Source organism: Bufo gargarizans, chromosome 1 (genome assembly GCF_014858855.1).
Source record: "Bufo gargarizans isolate SCDJY-AF-19 chromosome 1, ASM1485885v1, whole genome shotgun sequence".
NCBI classification, from domain to species: domain Eukaryota; kingdom Metazoa; phylum Chordata; class Amphibia; order Anura; family Bufonidae; genus Bufo; species Bufo gargarizans.
In genome coordinates this window covers 401,579,591-401,602,874 of record NC_058080.1, presented here as the reverse complement: position 1 = coordinate 401,602,874, position 23,284 = coordinate 401,579,591, and the positions used below count along the sequence as shown (strand labels likewise).

Sequence of the window (23,284 nt, the reverse complement as noted above, 5' to 3'; positions counted from 1 at the left end):
ACAAGTCTTTTGGGGTATGTCTCTACCAGCTTTGCACATCTAGAGGCTGACATTTTTTTGCCCATTTTTCTGTGCACAATAGCTGAAGCTCAGTCAGATTGGATGGAGAGTGCCTGTGAACAGCAACAAAAAGTGGGCCTGTCTGTTTTAAAATGCCAGGGCTAAATTTCAGTCTCAGTCCAGACCTGGCTGTAATAGTTCTGGTAACTTAGCCATCATTATTAAAATTGCTAGAACCTCCATACAACATATTTGCATAGTCACAGGAGTATAAAGATAATCACTTACTTTGTATATCTTTTGTAATCCATCTAAACTTCGATTCCACCACAGACAAGTTTCATTAAATTTTTGTTCTTTTGTAGAATTTTCAACTTCTGAAGAACAAAATGTGATGTCTTCATTTTATGCTTTTAACAGTTGATTTCAGCATTTTAGACATTCTATAGGTTTTATGGTAGATGTAAACAAGAATTTTCCCATTTACTGACAGCAAGCACCAGCATGAGTGTAACTACATTCAGAGCAACCAGATCATTTGCTATGGAGCCTGAAGGAGGGAGGCCACTCAAGTGCAGTAATTTAATTATTGTATTTTTCGCTTTATAAGACTCACTCAACATCACTGGTCTTTATCCCTGGGGCTCTGCTGCTCCTCAGGTCCCGACCACGTACAGTGCAGCACGGGCCCGGAGAAGACAAGGGAGCACAACTTCTGCAGAGACCGCAGGACCTGAGGAACGGCAGAGCAGGAGAGTTAAGTGATGTTATTTATTTTAAAAGTCTAATCTGAGGTCTGACAGGGGTCTGACATGGGAGTTCTGATAGGGGTCTGCATGGAAGTCTGATCTGAGGTCTAATAGGGGTCTGACATGGAGGTCTGATAGGGGTTTGACATGGAGGTCTGATGTGAGGTCCTGATATGGGGGTCTGATGTAAGGTCCTTATATGAGAATCAGATGTGAGGTCCTAATATGGGGGTCTGAACTGAGTTCTTGATATGAGGATCTGAAGTGAGGTCCTGATTTGGGGATATGATATTGGGCATCCATTCTGTTTTATTATCATTCTGGAGCAGCCAATCCATACTACCAATTACATCTAAATGAGTTTGTCCCTCTAGGTCTACCTCTAAATAGAAATACTTGGATACCTATACTTACAGTTGCTGATTGGTTATTCTACTAAATGTAATATATTGGCTATGGTTAATATACTAAATGTAATATATTGGCTATGATGATGGGAGTGTATGGGTAGTTTTGGACTGAATTGTGGAAGTAACTGTACCTTCTGCCCTATAATGCAACTCTGTCAAAGGATGAAAACATTTGAATTTACACCCAAAAGATAAACAACCTTTGAAGAAGGTGACTGTTTGCCTTATGTTACAGGATATCTTGGTTAGACATACTTTTCTGTCTTTCCTTCCCATATACTGTAGGTTGAACTGTGGGGATGGCAATGGTTATCTGTTTTCAGAATATTCATATGTATAATGAGGTGGCTGTTCTTTACTAGTCAGAGGTTTGAGTCTGTAATATGAGGGAGGCAAGAATCCTCGTGGCCACAAACTTCTGCACAGCTGTTGGCTAGGGCTGTAAAATGGATGTCTCTGACATAAAAAAGGAGGTAGTATGTGTTGATGTGATGCCCAGGTTGTTGACTAAGTATCTGAGTGCATGTCACTATTCCTGGAGAGAAGTCCAGTAGTGTGAGATAGGGACAGAGCTGTCTATTAGTGTCACCTCTTAGTCAGTGCAGAGGACCAGTGGAACACACCAGTCAAGTGAAAGTGTGTAGGGTTCAGGGTACCTTGTGGGACTGAAAGCAGCCAATCCCTATAGTTGTATTTGTTTGTGGAGATAAGAGTAAAAGAGCCACCATCCCATTCTAATCACACAGTTAAAATATCATGTCATCTGGATAATTGACAGAAACTAAGAGAGAGTAACTTCTAGCCTCTTTGTAGTATGATCTGTATTTGCCACAGTTTGAAACCTTGTTGCATAGTACCAATTTGAGCTTTCTTGGATTAAAAACAAGCTATGTTCAGCAGTTCTTTTCTGTTGACTGATTATTCGGTGCTCCTGACCTGGACAGCATTTAGAGGCAATTAGACTTGGACAGGCTTAGAAGAAGATCTATTTGTGACGCTTACACTTTTGAGCCTCCTTGGATTAAAAACAAGTTATGTACAGCAGTTCTTGTCTGTCGCCTGATTATTCTATGCTCCTGACCTGGACAGTGCTTAGGTGCAATCACAGCTGGTCAATAACACATAAGCTCGTACCCTACAGTAAATGTTTTATTGTCCTGATTATCACACAGGGGTGCACCTAGTTAAATGGTTTCAATGGTACATTCATACATAATTTGAAATAACTGTCACCCTTTTACCAACTTTGTTTGTGCCAAACAAACATAACACCAACAGTTTGTCTTAACCAGTTTCCACTTCCTCTTGCTTCCAGTATACCTCCATACAGGACAAGTCTCTTTAAGAAGATTCAGCACCCTGCCTAAGCCGATTTCAAGGCATCACACTGGACCAGCAGGAATCCTACTCCATACTGATGAGTGGCAAGCACCCTAAAACAGCTGTCTGGCTATATTCCCTTGTGAAATCCTTTGTTGGAAAGTCAGATCTTGACTCACATGTAGCCAGCTTCAATAGGTGGCATTGGCGAGAAGGTTCTCTTTCTTTGGAGATACCCCTTTGCATACCAGTTTCAACTTGAATAATAAATGAGCAGAAAAGTTTCCCAGAATATCAGAGTGAAAACTCCATCCAGAATCTTGATAGGAGGAATAACTAATTTTACTTTTTTAACTTATTTTATTCTGTAATGTATGCACTGTCCTGTTAAAAAAAAAAAATTAAGAGAACCCTTAAAGGGGCTGTCCAACATTTAAGCAAATTTCACCATCCCCCCCACGTTTCCCCCACCAGACCTGTGGAGGACAGGATATTTAACTGCTTCTGGTTCCTTTGGGTCACTGGGCTCAAAGGAGCTGCAACACAGCAGCGTGTAGTAGGTACGTGTCCTGTCCTCCACAGTTCTAGCAAGGAGGAAGGGATGAAGAGAATAGTTTTGAAGCTGGACAATCCGTTCAAGCATGACTCTATAACCCCAATTTACTTAAACTTCAGGAATTACTGTAATCTGTCCAGTAAAGAAACATAAGCGATTGTGTATCAATTTAATGTGTTTGGTGCAAATAAAAATGACATCAGGTGCACCGGAGAGGAAACAGCAAAATAACCCCCCAAAAGAGAATGGTTTTGCAGGTGGCAACCACAGACAATTGCTCTCTCTTTATCCTTCCTTTCTGATTCTTCTCTTGTCCTGCATAGGTAGTCCTGCTTCTCCAGAATGGCACATAAATACATGCCATTCCAAGAAGGCTTGCTGTGTCTCCTACCACAGTCTCAAGAGCATGGAGATAATTCCAGGACATGAGCTATTACATGAAAAGAGCTGGATAGGATATAAACTAGCATCAGGACCGGTATCTGCTCCTTTGTGTGGAAGGAACAGGAGGAGCACTGCCAGAGCCCTTCAATATTATTTCTAGTGTGTTACTGCTCTGCATGTTTCTGACGAAATTGGCAGAAACATACTCCATGAGGTGTCATGAGGGGCTGACATCCTGCAGTAAGACTTGTGCTCACAGGCCGGCACCGAGTAGATCAATTATCATTCACCAGAGAACACCAGAATTAATTGTCCATCACTGGCAATTTCATACTGAACACATGTGAGAGGCATGAAAAAGTCTTGAGATGCCACAGTGAATGTAATGTTGCCTGCAATCATCCATCATGACCAATTTGGTGGTGGATCAGTGATGATCTGGGGAGACACATCCTTGAAGGGTGGCACGAACCTCCATGTGATACCAACAAAACCCTTACTTCTTTTAGGTACCAGGATTACATTTTTAGAGGCATTATCAGACCTTATGCTGGTGCAGAAAACTATGGGTTCCTCCTAATACAGGACAGTGACCGATATCATGTAGAACAAGTGTGCAGACAGTTCCTGGATGACAAAGGCATTGATGCCATTGACTGGCCCTCATGTTCCCCAAACCTCTATCCAGCTTAGAACCTCAGGGACATTCTGGGTCAGTCCAATCTGATTATCTAACCAAATAGGGCAACAGACTGTGTAAGAGCTCATTGATGCCCTAATCCTGGTCTGGGAGCAAATCCTCCAGGACACCATCTACCATCTCATCAGGATCATGCCCATATGAATTTGGGGATGCATAAAGGCATGTGGGGGTCACACACTACTGAGACACAATATGAGTTATAATGATGAAATTCACACAGATTGGCTCCGCCTGTGATTTTAAGTTTTTACTTTCATTTTCAGGGTAGTCCAGTGCTCAATCGTGTAATAATTTTGGTTTCCACTGACCATTGATAACTCATTTTCTTCTCAATGAACTACACAATTTATCGAGTTTCAGTATGTGATTTAAAGGGGTTTTCCAACTGAAGACCTATCCTCTGGTGTGGGGTAATTTGATATGTAATACCACATATTCTCTCATAAGTAAAATTAGATGCATGCAATCTAGTGTTGAGCGCGAATATTCGAATTACAAATTTTAATCGCATATATCGGCACTTCGAGAATTTGCGAATATTTCAAATATAGTGCTATATATTTGTTTTTCGAATATTCGGCATTTTTTCCATCAGAACACATGATTCCTCCCTGCTTCTTGCTTGTGGGCCAATAAGTCATTGGCCCACAAGCAACTTAAGCAGGGAGGAATCATGGCTTCAGATGGAAAAAAATGATGAATATTCTAAAAAACTATATTCTATAGTGCTATATATTCGTTTTTGACCCACGCCTGTATTGATCGCATAATATTTGCATATTATGTGATCATTACCTTGCCGATTTTCGAGTAAAAAAAAAGGATATAGAATATAACGAATATTGCGAATTCGAATATGACCCCTGCCGCTCATCCCTAATGCAATGCATATAATTAATGCATTAATTTACTTTTTTACAATACTGTCCCATAATGCACTTTTATTTTTATCTTTCTAAAATTTATGATTATTAGAAAACATCATTAGGCTTCTCACAAGACTTGGAAGATACCCCAAAATACGCAAAATAAGAAAATGACACCACTCATGCGCAGATACACCAAAACCACTAAATACATTTTTGGAACTTGAAAAATGTTTGGAGGCATCCATACTCACCATCACTTGTTACGTTTATATAAGTAGATGCAGACAGTTCTGTGGATGGCTCTGTAATATTAACAAAGTATTCTGCTGCAAGAGACAAATCCAAGCAGAGCACTGGAGCAACTTTGTCTGTGCTGAAGTTAAACATTATACTGTCGAGTAAACCTGAAGACCAAGTCCTTCCTTGGATAAACACCTACAAGAGAATGATATGCAGCATATTACAACTGTAAAAGAACTGTACTATTCATTCCACAACATATATAACACTTTAGGTTGATATGTCATTGATTTTGATGCAGTAGAGGTAGATACGAGGAAAACTATAGACATAATTTTGGCATGGCAGGATGTAAAGACACAGGGCCAGATTTATCATTACTCTGACAGCTCACTCCACTTTAACATATGGCTTTAACAGTTTTAGCCAAGTCAGATTTATGATCGGCCCTTTAAGACTGTAATAAATGTGTTTTGACGGTAGCAGTTTATCCGTCAGTAAGCAGCTTTACAAAAGTCGCACATCTTTATGAAAAAGTCGCACGTTTTTATGAAAAAGTCGCATGTTCTATTAAAAAGTCTCATAAGATAAGCATGGTCCTCACTGGAGTGAAATTGCGACTTTTTTGCAACTTTTTAAATAGTCCCAATAGTAAATCTGTCTAGAGATTCATTTACATAAGAAAACACGCCCACTTTCAGAAAACTGGCGAGCATAGTGCAGAGCAGAAAAAAGTCGCAAATTTGTGCGCAGTTTTAGCGTTTGGGACTTTTTTGGGGACTTTTTCACTCCATTATTCTGACCTGAGCTAATGATAAATCTGGCCCTTAGTTCTTACAGGTGATGGATGAGCCACCCTTGTAGAAGTCAGATTATGGCATGGAACAGTATAACGTATATTAGGCAAGAAAGTGTAGACTATTCCTAGCTGTTAAAGTTCTTAAATCAACAGTACAATAAAAAGGTGTGTATGTCCATTAGTACTACTTCACCTCTTGAGGAACTTTTCTGAAAAAATTCATTAAAGATATGCTGCCCTGAACTTCAGTTCAGGTAGGTGGGACTTTTCAGCAATGAACAATTGAAAATGTCAAGACCATAGCCCGGCAGGCAACAGGTACAGTAACTAATATTTGGCTTTTATACTGATACTCACATATCCTCTACTTACTGTATACACTTCAGGTGATCTTGCTGAGGAACTTCTTGTCCATGTCAAGCATGTGTTATTTAGTACCAAAATGTCACCAAATGTTTGCTTCACTGCTAAATAAAAAGATTAACTTATTATGTATAGTTTAAGGGTCCTTTCATAGCACAGTAATTTTCTACTACGGACAAATCCAACTCAATTTTGATGTGGATTTGCAATGGAGTTGCTGAAGATTCGCCTTTGCATTGCATTGGAAATCCCATCTGAAATCCTCATCAAAATCACCTTGTAACACTTGGATTTTACAACAGATTCGATAGCAGCGGAAAATGACGATACATGGGAATGCAACGTAACAGTTCGAATTGTTTATTTTACTGTCTCATCTCTGATTTATATATGTAACCACCTTCACAAATTCTTCTGAAAATGAGAAACTTCTCTTCTGCAAAGAGTTTTCCCCATGATGATCTGATATAGCATCCATTACATGAAAAGTCTACTGATTTCAATGGCCCCTTTGTAACATAGATGGGACAAGCAGGGTTTTAAGAATGATCTCTGATGTTTGGCATTATATTTCAGAAATGAACAATCGCCCCATATTGCATTAAAAGGCAGCACTTATCTGACCCAGGCACCTACAACATTATTATCAGCTTGGTCATAGATTTCAACACTTCTCCATTCAACTTCATACAGTGGTTTCATCTTCCTGCTGCTGGATAGCTATAACGGTTTACATTATTTGTTTGCAAAACTATTGTATGTGTTGTAGATTTTTAGACATTTAAGGGTCATCTAAGTTAGTGCTTACATTTTAAACTTTTACAAATGTATACATATTTCTAAGGCATATACCATTTTTCTATTAAAACTGTGTGCCATTCAGGATATAGAAATTCATGTTATTATTTAAAAAAATTACAGTTCGAGTTGTCATAGTTACAAGGATAACAAATTTGTATGTTTTATCCTTTTTGTGGTATTACTATAATAATATATTTTTTTATTAAAGTATGAAGCTTTTTCTTTTTTTATGTGTTATTTAATTTAGATTTGTATTATTTCCCCTAACGGACATTCACTTTTGACTTAAAACTCTAATGCTTTGGTGTATCTTTAGATTCCAATACCCTTACAGTCTTTGCGTGTAAAATAGCAGGCATTTGATAGGGCATATCTAAAGTAATGGCAGTTCTCTCCCGTTGCTTTAGAATCTTAGGCCTGCAATCAATATTGTTTGCAGCATCAAAAGCCAGCCATACACACGACAATTATTGGATATGTTGCAATGATCAGTCATCCGTGGGATCGTTTAACTGAACTATCCCACCAGCAGCATGCCAGACCAAACTGGCTGACCAAGGAGTGTTTTTAATTTTTTTTTTTTTTTTACTGACCCCCCTCCCCCTGGTCCCTGAGCACAAAGGCCTGAATTCAGCCAACCATGCCCTTAACATTATAATTTTGCCCATTGCAATGAATCTGTTTTCAAACAATGGTTGGCCAAAACTCTCATGTTGATGGCCAGCTTTAAGTGTTAAAAGTGATTTTCCAGTCTTGGAGCCAACAACCCTTATGCTACAGAGTCCGGATCTGTGCTCCTGAACACAAAAAAAGAAGAGACTGAAGACTGACCTGTTCGCAGCCCCCACAAGACCAGGGAGTGGCACATCACATCGGGTTGAATGTTACATCACAGTTCTGAGTGCCATGAAACCCAATGTGACTGCTGAGGCCTGTGACTGGCCACAATGGTCACGGCACCCAGTCGCTTCCTGATCCTGTGGCGAGTGCAAACAACCGGGAACAGAGCAATACAGTAGATGCAGGCAGGTGAGTCTTCTTCTTTATGTTCAGGGCCACAGGCCCATAAGATAGTGAGTATCAGCTTAGAGGCAACCCATTTAAATGGACAGTCTTTCCATAGTTATAGTGAAGCACCAGCACAGCTTCTGTTTTAACAACCATGACTGTTCTGCCTGATTCATGGCACTGATTGCCAAAAAATTGTGGACATATTAAAATATGTCTTAAAAGCCTCTAAAAAAAAGCATATGGCAGACAACTGCTTAAAAAACCCAGGACACATTGTTTTTCATATCATTACTTACAGAGGAACTTACAGTAGAAGATCAGTGTAACAATAAGGTCTTATCCAAATTGAATTTATAAATGTATTAACTTAAAATAAATGGTTACCTACTAGTTGTTTCGACCGTAATGTTGAGCTGTATGGCTGGAAGAGTGGGAGAGATTGCCACCATAGACACTGTGTAGTTAGTGTCAGGAAGAAGATCCAAGCATACAACTGGATTTTCAATGTCTGTAGTGTAGTTCAAACTCTTCTTGTCAACAAAGTCTTTATCGTTCCATCTAATTCCATATATACTGAACTGTTGTAAGAAATAAGAAACAAATCTGTTGAAGTGACCCTAACATTTACTTTTGCGCTCCGTTATATATAAAATTGTCAACTGTCTGGACTTACCTTATACAAAATCTCCCAACCAGATATGTCAGTACTTTCATGCCATTGCAGACAGGTTTCATTAAAAATGCTCAAGCTACTGATTAGATCTTCTTTTACTGAAAAGAAATTAAACTGTGGTTTATTTTTTCATCACAGAACTAGTGTATGTATGATATAGAAAAAAATTGCTAATAAAATAGCTATTTTATGTTACATTGATATAGGCAATATAATTCTAAATACAGAGTCCTTCTATTAGTTTATCTAGTTTACAAAATCCATCATTATTTGCTTGTCTGATTCAGAAAATGTATTTTCATATGCCATATTAGGGAGTAATCAGAGGACCTGCATTTGTTGGCTACAAAATGGGTGAAATGGCTTCAAAGAACATATCTTGCTATGGAGGATCCAATGCATTACATTGGCATCCCAGTGATTTTGATGAGAACTTGCGTAATGCTTAATTTTTCCTTTGGTGGCGCAAATTCCCAGATTACAGCTTATTGCTAGGGATACTAACAGTTTAACAACCAAGTGATCATCATCAGGGAACATTTGTAGAAAGAAAGGGAATCTGTCACCAGTTTTATTTGAGGGCAGTATAAACTGGTGAGAAAGACCATGAGCAAAATGCTAGGTTAATTACTTAAACAGGCTCCGTCATTTTGCTAAAAATTGGTGTTGAGCAGTTCCACTGCTGGATTGCAGATTGCAAGCTCGGAAGTCCTTATATTCATGACCTGCCAGCTCTCTCTACCCCCTGCCACTAATTGCTATTGGAATTGCAAATAACCTACTGTCTTCCCTGAGAAAGGGCAGCATAAACTGGTAACAGATTCCCTTTAGGATACATCCACAACAATTTTATAATTGTAATAAATACTATTTCATTAAAGGGAACGTTCTGTCTTTGAGAAATGCCTTAAAATAGCAATGATACAGACCTGCGGTGCACTATCCAAACCAGTTCATCCCAAGGCATCTTTTGCTCAATATTAAGAGCAAAGCTGTAACACAGTTGGTGTAGACCAACTATGTCACTTATTGGATTTGACTTGGGGCTATTCCTAAGGACGTTATCTAAGTAGCCCCCTGGTCTTCACCCTTATACAATGATCTGGTATTCCCTGAAGGGGAACCAGCAGGCAGCTACCTCTTGCAGCGGTCTCCATTTATTATCATTAGCTGATCTGGGCAGGTCAAGAGACACCGGTTCAGAGAAACAAAAGAAAAAAGGCAGAATCATAGTCAGTGGACAAGCTGAGGTCAGAGCAGGCAGAGTACGTTCAGTCCAGTAAAAAGGTCAAAGGTCAGGGCAGGTAGCACAGGGTCAGTATGATGAACAGGCAAAGGTCAAGGCAGGCAAAACACATACAATGTGGTTAACAGGCTGATGTCAGGCACTTTTCACCAAATGGTACCTACGATGGCAGTAAAGGCACAAATTGTTGCTGCGTCTGTGCTGGTGCACATGCTAGGGCAGCTTGACTATATCCAGTTGCATAGACTCCACTTGCAAAGCTGCTGATTAGGGGAGCAAGGGCCTTTGGAAGTAAGGTGCCAGTCATGGAAGTCTCCTCTCCTCTCCTTGAAACATTTACCTGAAGCAGCGATCTATGTGTTGATATATCATAACCCTTGTGATGTTACCAACCTTGGATTGGTTATATACAATATAATGAGTTTGGTAAAAACATTTCCAGGGGTTCTCCAGGACTACAAAAAGATGTCTGCTTTCTTCAAAAAACAGCACTATACACAGATTTTGTGGGGTATTACCGCTCAGCCCTGTTCACTTCAATGGAGATGAGCTGTAATACCAGACACAATAAACAGGTGTGGTGCTGTTTTTGGGGAAAAGAAGCCATCTTTTGAAGTCCCAGATAACCCCTTTTCTATTGTAATGCAGTATAAAACAGAGTATCTCAGACCCAGAAATTGTATAATAAAATATTGTATAAATGTCCAGGTAGTCAGGTAGTTCTGAGGTTCACTGGTGCTGTGCTGGATGGGGTCAGTATTCTCAGACTAGCATATAATAGGCTACAAACCCTAGTCTTGCTTAGATCACTGTTCCACTGTTTAGTGGAAATATGCCTGAGGAGACCCCCAGCCACTGTAACCTAGCCCTGACCTGTCCTAGCTTTATCTGCAGCATAACTTACTCCTTTCTCCTACATGTTTCGTCATGCTTATAGGCTCATCAGGCAGTGTCATTGTGAGTGGTCTGCATATGGGACAGATAGCAGCAGTGGCCACTATTGTAAGTGCAGAGATATATATGGCGCTGGCCCCACCTATCCGGGAGGCTCAATCTAGGCACCGATCCTATCACAGAAAGGGTGGTCAATGAAAAACATGCTCCGACATTACAGTAAAGGTTAGGAGATCTTTGCATGTGTCCAGCATGATGAAGTCATCCAGGGTAGCTGATAAACCCTCACCTTTGATGTGGTGTGCTAGGCCTTTCCAAAACCATCTCCCTAGCCTCATTGTTCCTGAACAACTCCAAGGACAGAGTACAGAATTGGATGGCATATTGCCCGACAGCAAAGTTACCCTGGAGGAGGCATAATAAGGAAGATCCTGTGAAGGCTGTCCAGCCAGGTGCTTCAAAGATCCCAGAAGGTTGACAAGAATTATTGTGGGTTAGATGTCATGGGATCTCCTCGTTGGTAGAGGGGTGTGGCCCAGGCTAAACCAGACATAAGGGACACAAGGAAGGCAACCTTGGCAAAATCTGTGGATCTGTGGGGAACTGGTGGGCCTGTAACTCAAATGGATTGTGTATTGGTACGAAAACCCACAACAGGTCTTGGGATCTCCCTAATAGCACAGGAAATGCAATGAGGGAGATCCCAAGACCTGTGGTGGTAGATGCAATCCTGCGCTACCAGAATAAGGGACTGGCTAAGGCTGTGGTGCAGACTCTGTGGCTTGATAAGGTGGAGTGGAAGTGGAGACAGTCATACAGATCAGCCAAGCAGAAACAGTATTAACATATTGCAGACATTGCTTCTGGTGACTACACTGATTAGTCATATCTTTGAATACATCCTGTATCCCTAGCTTGGGAGACCCATGGTGTCCATGGCCTTAGCAAATTTAAATGCGGGTGTGGATTGTGTCAAGAAACGTTTTTGGCTTAGGGTTTCTACTAAGGGCATTTTCTAATTGACTCCCCCAGTTTTTGCACTTTCAACCCTATACAAAGACCTGGTCTCCACTGCAAGAGAACTACATCTTGGTGGTTCTCCATTGAGTGACAGCTGGCCTAGGTGAGTCAAGCGACACCAGTGTGTTGCAGCAAAGGGTTCAGGCAGAATCGTTAGTCCGTGGAAAAGCTGAGGTTGGAGCAGGCAGAGTACGTTCAATCCAGTAAACAGGCCAAAGGTCAGGGTGGCCAGTACAATGCAGTTAACCGGCAGAGGCCAGACTCAGAAAATCAGATATCAACAAAAAACCTTACTGGGACTATCAAACTAGATAACCTTTTTGCTCAGGCACACTCCCTTAGGGAAAAATGCCTTAAATAACTCAGAAAAGGCGACCATTAGCTGGTGGCAGATTTGGATGTGACATGGAGCAGGCAGAAACTTGATTGGCTTTGTCTGCTGGGAAGGAGTAGGAAGATGTCAGCATGGTTCACTGAGAAAGCAAAAATAGCGAGAATTCCAGTGGCCCTGCCCCCCCAGGGGTGGGGAGCTTTTGGTAGGCACAGACCACTGGTGCTTCAAAAGCTTCATAGGTATTAAATTATTTCAGAGACTTCAACAGAAATATTATTACTCTGCTTAATTTGTAGCAGTGTGGATCCATGTAATTAAGGCACCTTTCCAGTTTAGAATGAATGAGGTAACTTTTGAAGGTTTGGATGTTGGGGGAGAGTCTGATGTGCTGGGGTAGTGAGTTCCAGAGTATGGGGGATGCATGCGAGTAATCCTGTAGGTGATCGTGTGAGGAACAGATGAGGAAAACAAAGAAGGAGTTCTTGTCAGGATCAGAGGTTATGTGTGGAAAGCAGGTCAGAGAAGTAAGTAAGGGAACAGATTGTGGATGGCCTTATATGTAGTTGTTAGTATCTTGAACTGAATTTGCTGGGTCATAAGGAGCCAGTGAAGGGACTGGCACGGGGAACAGGCAGAGGAGAAACAAGGGAAGAGGCCGATTAACCTGACAGTGGAGCTGAGGATAGATTGGAGAGGCGCAAGAGTGCCAGATGGGAGGCCACAGAGGAATATGTTACAGTCGCCCAGGAGGGAGATGACGTTTATAGTTATTAAATATTATTATTATATAGTTATTTTAAACATTTTAAAACCATTTACTGTGTTATAAGATGGTGTTAATTGACTAAATCCCTGATCAAGGTTAAATTTCGATGCGCAGGCGAATTGGTTATACAGTATAACAATCAGCCTGTGCATTCTCATGTGTAGTCTTTACCCACACTTGTATAAATTTAAATATATTTTTCTTCAACTTAGTAAAATACCATACCTGAGCAGGTCATATTCAGTCCTTCCCAAGTACCATTCTCAAGGCATACAGAAAAGTTATTTCTTCCATTGTGGGTAAATCCAGGCTTACAGTGATAATAGACATAGCTCCCCAGGGTAGTCCGATTAGTCCACGTCCAATCAGCATGTTCAATCAAAAAAGGCATTCCACAGTCAACCTCTCCAATAGAAAACATACAATTATTTATACATTAAATGCAAAACATAGGGCCACCACATTCCATATAATAAGCTGAAGAATAAGCTGAAGGCTAAGTTCACATCTGCATCAGAGGCTCCATTTGGGGCCTCCATTGCAGATTCCATAAAAAATATTGGACAAAAAATTCCTACATGCATAATTATTTTGGCATGTAAAATGACTGACAGGAATCCGAGAGATTACATTATAGTCAAAACAACAGAATACTGGAAATCAATAGTGGCTAGTGTGAATGAAGCCTCGAAGGAAATTGAATATACAGTGCAAAGCAGACTAAGATACTTTGTAGAAGTCTATTTTACTTTTCACTCTTCTTAAATGCCATATTTTGCAAAATAATTTACTGATTGTCTCTGCTGAATGGAATGTATAACATTATCATATATGATCTCCCCATACAGCATTAAAAGACACAACTAGCTACATGATTATCTTCATAGCAGTGACACGTGAACTGGGGCATGCTGACCCCGAAATACATTGTCAACCTAACACAGTCCATACATTACCTGTACATGAAAAAGTTATGTTTTCCCATGTTTCATTTAAAGTACATCTTGACACATGCCAAATTTCAGGATTATAAAAGCCTTTCTGACATGTATATCGAACCTCACTTCCAAGATTTGTAGCTCCATTCCATTTCATAATTACATTTGAAAGTAATGGCGGTTGACCACAGTCTATTTCTTAAAAGGAAAAAAATATATACTTTTAGGCTATAGACAACATTAAAGCTTTTTTTTTTACTTATTTACATGAGTTGTGGGGGAAAACAGTTTTTAACCCCTTAAGGACCAAGCCAATTTTCACCTTAAAGGGATTCTGTCATGACATTTTAGCCCTATAACCTAAACATATTGCCAGGTCCGTACAAATAACATGTACGGCAGCGGCTTCGTTGAGTGAAGTGCGCATGCGCCTGGTCCGGGCACATGCGCACTCAACGAAGCCGCTGCCAGGAGTCTGCGGCGCATCAGGCTGAGCATAGTGCGCAGGCGTCGGATCTAGCAGAGGGCCGCCCGGATCTGGCAGAGGCAGCGCTGAGGTGAGGAGGGCGGCGATTAAGACTGGGAAGGAGGCGCTGGGCACCAGACGGCCGGGCACTCTGTATTAACTGACGTCCCCTTGGGCACCTTAGGTAGGCGATTGAGCAGTTATAAAAACCTGTTTTATGTGCTAATAGAGCCACAGGCAAATTTAATAAGCACAGTTTCGGATTCATGTTATTTGTACGGACCTGGCCATCTGTTTAGGTTATAGGGCTAAAATGTCATGACAGAATCCCTTTAAGGACCAGCAAATCTGACATGTGTCACTTTATGTGGTAATAACTTTAAAACGCTTTTACTTATCCAGGCTATTCTGAGATAGTTTTCTCGTCACATATTGTGCTTCATGACGGTGGTAAAATTAGGTTAATAAAAAAAAGTATTTAGAAAAAATACCAGTTACCCAAAATTTTGAAAAATTAGCAAATTTGCAAATTTCAATGTCTCTACTTTTATGATAGATAGTAATAACTCCAAAAATAGTTATTATTTTACATTCCCCATATGTCTACTTCATGTTTGGATCATGTTATGAATGGCTTATTATTTTTGGGGGGCATTAGAAGGCTTAAAATTTTAGAAGCAAATCTTGAAATTTTTAAGAAAATTAGCAAAACCCACTTTTTAACCTCTTCAGGACACATGATGTACCGGTACGGCATGTTGTCCTGGTACTTAAGGACACATGACGTACCGGTACGTCATGTGTATTTCCGATCCCCGCCGCCCATCATTGAGCAATCACCTTGGCTAAATGCGCAGGGGGGTCCCATGACCCCCCCGTGTCGGCGATCGCCGCAAACCGCAGGTCAATTCAGACCTGCGGTTTGCGGCTTTACCTGTGGTTTGCGGCTGCGATCGGCGGTGCCATCGGGTCCCTATGCGGCTGTAGGGGGGACCCGATGGCATGGAAGGCAGCGCGATGCCTAAGGAAGGCATCACGCTGCCTTCCGGTGATGAGCCTGTGAGATCCAGCCCCCTGGATCTCACAGGCCGGAAGCTGTATGAGTAATACACACAGTATTACTCATACAGCCAATGCATTTCAATACAGAAGTATTGGAATGCATTGTAAAGGGATTAGACCCCCAAAAGTTCCCTAAGTGGGACAAAAAAAAGTGAAAAAAAGTTTACAAAAAAAAGGTTTTCCCCTAAAAATTTAAAGTTTTAAGTAAAAATAAACAAAAACGTAATTTTCCCTAAATAAAGTTAAAAAAAAAGGTAAAAAATAGGAGGGGGGGAAGTGTACATATTAGGTATCGCTGCGTCCGTATCGACTGGCTCTATAAACATATCACATGACCTGTGCCAAAACAGCTATTTCTTGTTACCTTGCCTCACAAAAAGTGTAATATAGAGCAACCAAAAATCATATGTACCCTAAACTAGTACCAACAAAACTTCCACCCTATCCCGTAGTTTCTAAAATGGGGTAACTTTTTTGGAGTTTCTACTTGGAAAAAATTGATTAAAATGGAAAATTTCCCCCAAAAAATAAAATTTAGAAATTTCCTCTCCATTTGCCAATAACTCTTGTGGAACACCTAAAGGGTTAACAACATTTGTAAAATCAGTTTTGAATACCTTGAGGGGTGTAGTTTCTAATATGGGGTCACTTTTATGGAGTTTCTACTCTAGAGTTGCATCAGGGGGGCTTCAAATGGGACATGGTGTCAAAAAAAACAGTCCAGCAAAATCTGACTTCCATAAACCATATGGCATTCCTTTCCTTCTGCGCCCTGCCGTGTGCACGTACAGCGGTTTACGACCACATATGGGGTGTTTCTGTAAACTACAGAATCAGGGCCATAAATATAGAGTTTTGTTTGGCTGTTAATCCTTGCTTTGTAAAAGTAAAAAAAATATTAAAATGGAAAATCGGCCAAAAAAGTGAAATTTTGAAATTGTATCTCTATTTTCCATTAATTCTTGTGGAACACCTAAAGGGTTAACAAAGTTTGTAAAAATCAGTTTTGAATGCCTTGAGGGGTATAGTTTCTCACATGGGGTCACTTTTATGAAGTTTCTACTCTAGGGGTGCATCAGGGGGGCTTCAAATGGGACATGGTGTAAAAAAAAAAGTCCAGCAAAACCTGCCTTCCAAAAACCGTATGGCATTCCTTTCCTTCTGCGCCCTGCCGTGTGCCCGTACAGCGGTTTACGACCATATATGGGGTGTTTCTGTAAACTACAGAATCAGAGCCATAAATATTGAGTTTGGTTTGGCTGTTAACCCTTGCTTTGTAACTGGAAACAAATTATTCAAATGGAAAATCTGCCAAAAAAGTGAAATTTTGAAATTGTTTCTCTATTTTCCATTAATTCTTGTGGAACACCTAAAAGGTTAACAAAGTTTGTTAAATCAGTTTTGAATACCTTGAGGGGTGTAGTTTATAGAATGGGGTCATTTTTGGGTGGTTTCTATTATGTAAGCCTCGCAAAGTGACTTCAGACCTGAACTGGTCCCTAAAAATTGGGTTTTTGAAAATTTCTGAAAAATGTCAAGATTTGCTTCTAAACTTCTAAAACTTGTAACATCCCCAAAAAATAAATTATCATTCCCAAAATGATCCAAACATGAAGTAGACATATGGGGAATGTAAAGTAATAACAATTTTTGGAGGTATTACTATGTATTATAGAAGTAGAGAAATTGAAACTTGGAAATTTGCAATTTTTTACAAATTTTTGGTAAATTTGCAATTTTTTTATAAATAAAAATATTTTGCTTTTACTTCATTTTACCAGTGTCATGAAGTACAATATGTGATGAAACAATCTCAGAATGGTCTGGATAAGTCAAAGCATTTTAAAGTTATCACCACTTAAAGTGACACTGGACAGATTTGCAAAAAATGGCCTGGTCCTTAAAGGGACTCTGTCACCACTTTCTAACCCCCACTTTTAAAACTATTGTTCTGTCCATGGAGCCCTTGTGATTACTAAGGTGTTGTTATAAGCGAAATCTGCTGGCTCGTTTTGATAAAAAAAACTTTTATCTAACCTGTCAGTCATGTAGATAAGGTGCCCAGGGCGTTTCTCCTGATCTGAACATGCCGCCCGCCGCCGCCGCCGTTGGTGCCCAGCTCCTCCTCTGCTCTGAATTTGCGCCGCCTGAATATCAAGAAATACGCCTCCGGCTCTCCCTCAGTCCCCCCTCCTTCTTTTCTAAGATCCCGCGCGTGCGCACAGGCCTGTGCCTGATGCGCCCGTGCAGACTTTTATATTCAGCCTCATTGAGCGAAGTGCGCATGCGCACTTCGCTCAACCTCCCGATAACGCGAACACTGCCGCACGCGCGGGATCTTAGAAAAGAAGGAGGGGGGACTGAGGGAGAGACGGAGGCGTATTTCTTGATATTCAGGCGGCGCAAATTCAGAGCAGAGGAGGAGCTGGGCACCAACGGCGGCGGCGGCGGGCGGCGTGTAGACCTAGCCTTAATGGAAAATGGAGATGAAATTTCAGAATTTTACTTTTTTGGCAGATTTTCCATTTTAATCAATATTTTTCCGCTAACAAAGCAAGTGTTAACAGCCAAACAAAACTAAATATTTATTGCCCTGATTCTGTAGTTTACAGAAACACCCCATATGTGGTTGTAAACTGCTGTAAGGGCACACAGCAGGGCGCAGAAGGAAAGGAACGCCATATGGTTTTTGGAAGGCAGATTTCACTGGGATAATTTTAAGCTGCCATGTTACATTTGAAGACCACCTGATGCACTCCTAGAGTAGAAACTCCCAAAAAATTACCCCATTTTGGAAACTACGGGATAAGGTGGCAGTTTTGTTGGTACTATTTTAGGGTAGATATGATTTTTGGTTGCTCTATATTTCCCTTTTTGTGAGGCAAGGTAACAAAAAATAGCTGTTTTTGGCACCATTTTTATTTTTTGTTATTTACAATGTTTATCTGACAGGTTAGATCATGTGGTATTTTTATAGAGCAGGTTGTTACAGACACAACAATACCAAATATATATACTTTTTTTAGTTGTAAAAAAATCATGTTTTAGTGTCTACATATTCTGAGGGCCATAGTTTTTTTAATTTTTTGGGCAATTGTCTTAGGTAGGAACTCATTTTTTGTGGGATGAAATGACGGTTTTGATTGGTACTTTTGGGGTGCATATGACTTTTTGATAGCTTGGTATTACACTTTTTGTGATGTAAGTTGACCAAAAATGCATTTTTTGACACAATATTTATTTTCTTTTTTTTTTAAGGTGTTCACATGAGGGGTTAGGTCATGTGATATTTTTTATACAGCAGGTTCTTACGTACGCGGTGATACCTAATATGTCTACATTTAATACAATAAAAGTATTTTTGAAACAAAAAAAATCATGTTTTAGTGTCTCCACAGTCTGAGAGCCATATATATATATTTTTTTGGGGGGGGGGGGGCAATTGTCTTCGGTAGGGGCTCACTTTTTGTGGGATAAGGTGACAGTTAGTTTGGTATGATTTGGGAGCATATGCTATTTTTGATCGCTTGGCGTTGCACTTTTAGTGATGTAAGGTGACAAAAAAATATTTTTTTAGCACAGTTTTTTATTTCTTTTTTTGACAGTGTTCATCTGAGGGGTTAGGTCATGTGATATTTGTATAGAGCCGGTCAATACAGACGTGGCGATACCTAATATGTGTACTTTTTTTTTTTTAATAGGGAAAAAAAGAAAAGTACTTTATTGGGAAAAGGACACTTTTTTTTTTTTTATACTTGAAACTTGTAATTCCTTTTGTAAAACTTTATTTTTTTTTAACTTCTTTTTTCACTTTTTTTTGTCCCACTCTGGGACTTCATCTTTTGGGGGTCTGATCCCCTTTACAATGCTTTACAATGCTTCTGTATTGTAAAGCATTGACTGTAACTGTATTACTAAATATAATACACTTCAGCCAGCTTGCTCTCAGATCCCTGACACAGCAGCGCGGGGGCCCGATGGCTGCTCCGATCCCCGCAAGGACATTGCAAGTGCCGCAGACAGCGCTGACCGCGGCACATCAAGGGTTAATGCGCCTGCATCTGTGTGTTTTCACATACAGCAGGGGTCCGGTTATCAGTGACTGCCGGACCCCTGCCGCGGATCAGGCGGGCGCAGCTCCTGCCCCGCCCGATCAGCCCGCCGTGCATGTACGGTGGAATGCGGTCTGGCACTGCTTTCCCTGCCATTCATGTAGGGCAAAATGTGTTAAGGGGTTAAAGTAGGTTTTTAGTAAAAAATATTGCTTGCAGGTCCCCTCACAGTTGTGGCAGCATTTTCAAAGTGTTTAAACTCCTGGACACAGATATGTACAGTATATCTGCTCTTATTCTGTATATATGGACACAGCACAGTACCACTTCTCTTGTCTTGTATACTGGGTTTACTTCTCAGTATCTGCTCTTATGCTGTATATATGGACAATGCACAGTACTATCTCTCTTGTCCTGTATACTGGGGGTAATTCTCAGTATCTTCTCTTACTCTGTATATATGGAGATTACGTAGCACCACATCTCTTGTCCTGTATACTGGGGGTAATTTTCAGTGTCTGCTCTTATTCTGTATGCATAAACACTAAAGTACCACTTCTCCTATCCTTTATACTGGGTGTAATTCTCAGTATCCTCTCTTATTCTGCACATATGAGTGCTGCACAGTGCAACTTTTCTTGTCCTGTAAACTGGGTGTAATTCTCACAATTCGTGCTCACTCTTTATATATGGAGACTGCACAGTACCACTTCTATTGTCATATATTGGGTGTAGTTCTCAGCATCTGCTCTTATTCTGCACATGTCTCCTGTCCTTTATACTGGGTATAATTCTCAAAATTTTCTCTTATTCTGCATATATGGACACTGCATAGTACCACTTCTCTTGTCTTGTATACTGGGGGTAATTTTCAGTATCTGATCGTATTCTGTATATATGGACACTGCACAGTATCACTCACTTCTCCTATCCTTTATACTAGGTGCAATTCTCAGTATCTGCTCTTATTCTGTATATATGGACACTGCACAGTATCACTTCTCCTATTGTTTATACTGGGTATAATTCTCAGAATCTTCTCTTATTCTGTATATATGGACACTGCACAGTACCACATCTCTTGTCCTGTATACTGGGGGTCATTTTAAGTGTCTGTTATTATTCTGTATGCATGAACACTTTAAAGTACCATTCCTCTTGTCCTGTATACTGGGTGTAATTCTCAGTATCTGCTCTTATTCTGTATATATGGATACTGCACAGTACCACTTCTATTGTTCTGTATACTGGGTGTAATTCTCTGTATTTGCTCTTATTCTGTATATATGGACACTGCCCAGTACCACTTCTCTTGTCCTGTACAATGGGTTTAATATTCAGTATCTTCTCTTATTCTGTATATATGGGCACTGCCCAGTGCTACTTCTCTTGTCCTGTATACTGAGGATAATTCTCAGTATCTGCTCTTATTCTGTATATATGGGCACTACACAGTACCACTTCTCTTGTGCTGTACACTAGGTGTAATTCTCAGTATCCGCTGTTATTCTGTATATATAAACACTTCAGAGTACCACTTCTCATGTCCTGTATAAAGGGTGCAATTCCCAGTGTCAAATCTTACTCTGTATAGAAACACGCTGCACGGCACCATTTGTCTTGTTCTGTATGTTGGGTTATGGGGTCTGTACCTGGTTTAGACAGGGATCTGGGGTTTATATTTATGCAGAGATCTGGGTTCTTTTTTTAGTCTAAGATCTGTATTTTAGTGTCTGGTCTAGGCTTTGTGTTATTTTAGGGAGTCTGGTCTAGGTCTTTATTGACTCTGGGGGGTCTGTATTTATTTAGATGTTGGGGTCTGCTTATGGGATCTGGTGTGTGTATTTATTTTAGGGTCTGGTCTGGTTTCTATTCTATTCTAGGGTGTGTGTTTATTTGAGCTTAGTTGTTTGTATTGGAGTCTGGGCCTGTTTCTGTATCGTTTTCAGGTTTGTATTGCATTTACCTGTATAATGGTGTCTGTTCTGGAGCCTGTATTTAACCCCTTCAGGACACAGCCTTTTTTCACCTTCCTGACAGAGCCTATTTTTGCTCATCTCACATGTATCACTTTATGTGGTAATAACAAGTGATTCTGAAACTGTTTTCTCATGACACAATGTACTTCATGTTAAAGGTAAATTTAAGTTGATGTTTTACCTTTATTTATAAAAAAAAGTCTAAAATTTATGGAAAATTTTGAAGAATTTGCTTTTTTCAAAATTTACATTTCTCTTTTTTAAAGACAGATAGTGGTACCTCATTAAGTAGTTATTAATTAACATTCACCATATGTCTACTTTTTGTGTGGTCATAAACTGCTGTATGGACACACAGCAGGGCTCAGAAGGAAAGGAGAGCCATATGGTTTTTGTAGGCAGATTTTTCTGGAATGGTTTATGGGTGTCATGTTACATTTGAAGGCACAGTAAGGTACCCCTACAGTACAATCCCCCAAAAAGTGACCCCATTTTGGAAACTACATCTCTCAAGGAATTTATTGAGAGGTGACCATTTTGACTCCACAGGCTTTTAATAGAATTAAGAAACACTTGGATGTAAAAATACAAATTTTCATTTCTTACAATAAAATGTTCCATAAGCTCCACATTTTTCATTTTCACAAAGGTTAACAGGAGAACAAGCACCACAAATTTTGTTAAGCATTTTCTCCTGAACACAGCAACAAGTATAGCCATTTTCTGACAACCATACATTATATTTTTCTCTCAATGGAGCTTTATCATTGGTTCTATTTTGGGGTACATACAACTTTTTGATTACTTTTTATTTAGCTTATTGGGAAGCAGGATAAAGAAAACTCTGCCATTGCTTTTTGGGATTTGTTATTGCAGCGAACACCTGAGGGAAAAATGACACATTATTTTTATTCTGCTGGTCAGTACAATTACAGAGATACCAATTTATATACACTGAACAAAAATATAAAAGCAACACTTTTGGTTTTACTCCCATTTTGCATGCGCTGAACTCAAAGATCTGAAATATTTTCTACATACACAAGAGACCCATTACTCTCAAATATTGTTCACAAATCTGTCTAAATCTGTGTTAATGAGTACTTCTCCTTTGCCAATATAATCCATCCCATCTCACAGGTGTGGCATATCAAGGTGCTGATTAGACACCATGAATATTGCACAGGTGTGCCTTAGACTGCCCACAATAAAAGGCCATTTTGAAATGTGCACAGTTTTGCCTTACTGGGTCAGAAAACCAGTTAGTATCTGTTGTGGCCATCATTTGCCTCACGCAGTGCAACACATCTCCGTCGCATAGAGTTGATCAGGTTGTTGATTGTGGCCTGTAGAATGTTGGTCCACTCCTCTTCAATAGCTATGCGAAGTTGCAGAATATTGGCAGGAACTGGAACACGCTGTTGTATACGCCAATCCAGAGCATCCCAAACATGCTCAATGGGTGACCTTTTTCAGGGAGTATGCTGGCCATCCAAGAACTGGGATGTTTTTAGCTTCCAGGAATTGTGTACAGATCTTTGCAATATGAGGCCGTGCATTATCATGCTGCAACATGAGGTGATGGTCGTGGATGAATGGCACAACAATGACCTCAGGATCTCGTCACGGTATCTTTGTGCATTCAAAAT

General features: G+C 40.1%; 1 protein-coding gene across 4 annotated transcripts in view; it reads right to left on the bottom strand.

Annotated features, from left to right (window-relative positions):
* The window catches only part of LOC122931935 (sushi domain-containing protein 1-like), a 231,231-nt gene that overhangs the window by 143,245 nt on the left and 64,702 nt on the right, over positions 1–23,284 (bottom strand). For 3 of the 4 annotated variants that reach the window (XM_044286058.1, XM_044286029.1, XM_044286048.1), the window contains exons 10-16: positions 14,095–14,274; positions 13,364–13,543; positions 8,879–8,976; positions 8,594–8,783; positions 6,403–6,497; positions 5,243–5,426; positions 289–377 (exon numbers count right to left, since the gene is read on the bottom strand). In XM_044286058.1, coding sequence (XP_044141993.1) covers positions 289–377; positions 5,243–5,426; positions 6,403–6,497; positions 8,594–8,783; positions 8,879–8,976; positions 13,364–13,543; positions 14,095–14,274 — 1,016 coding nt within the window. The remainder of the gene's footprint in view (positions 1–288; positions 378–5,242; positions 5,427–6,402; positions 6,498–8,593; positions 8,784–8,878; positions 8,977–13,363; positions 13,544–14,094; positions 14,275–23,284) is intronic. The other variant, XM_044286039.1, reaches the window with a different exon arrangement.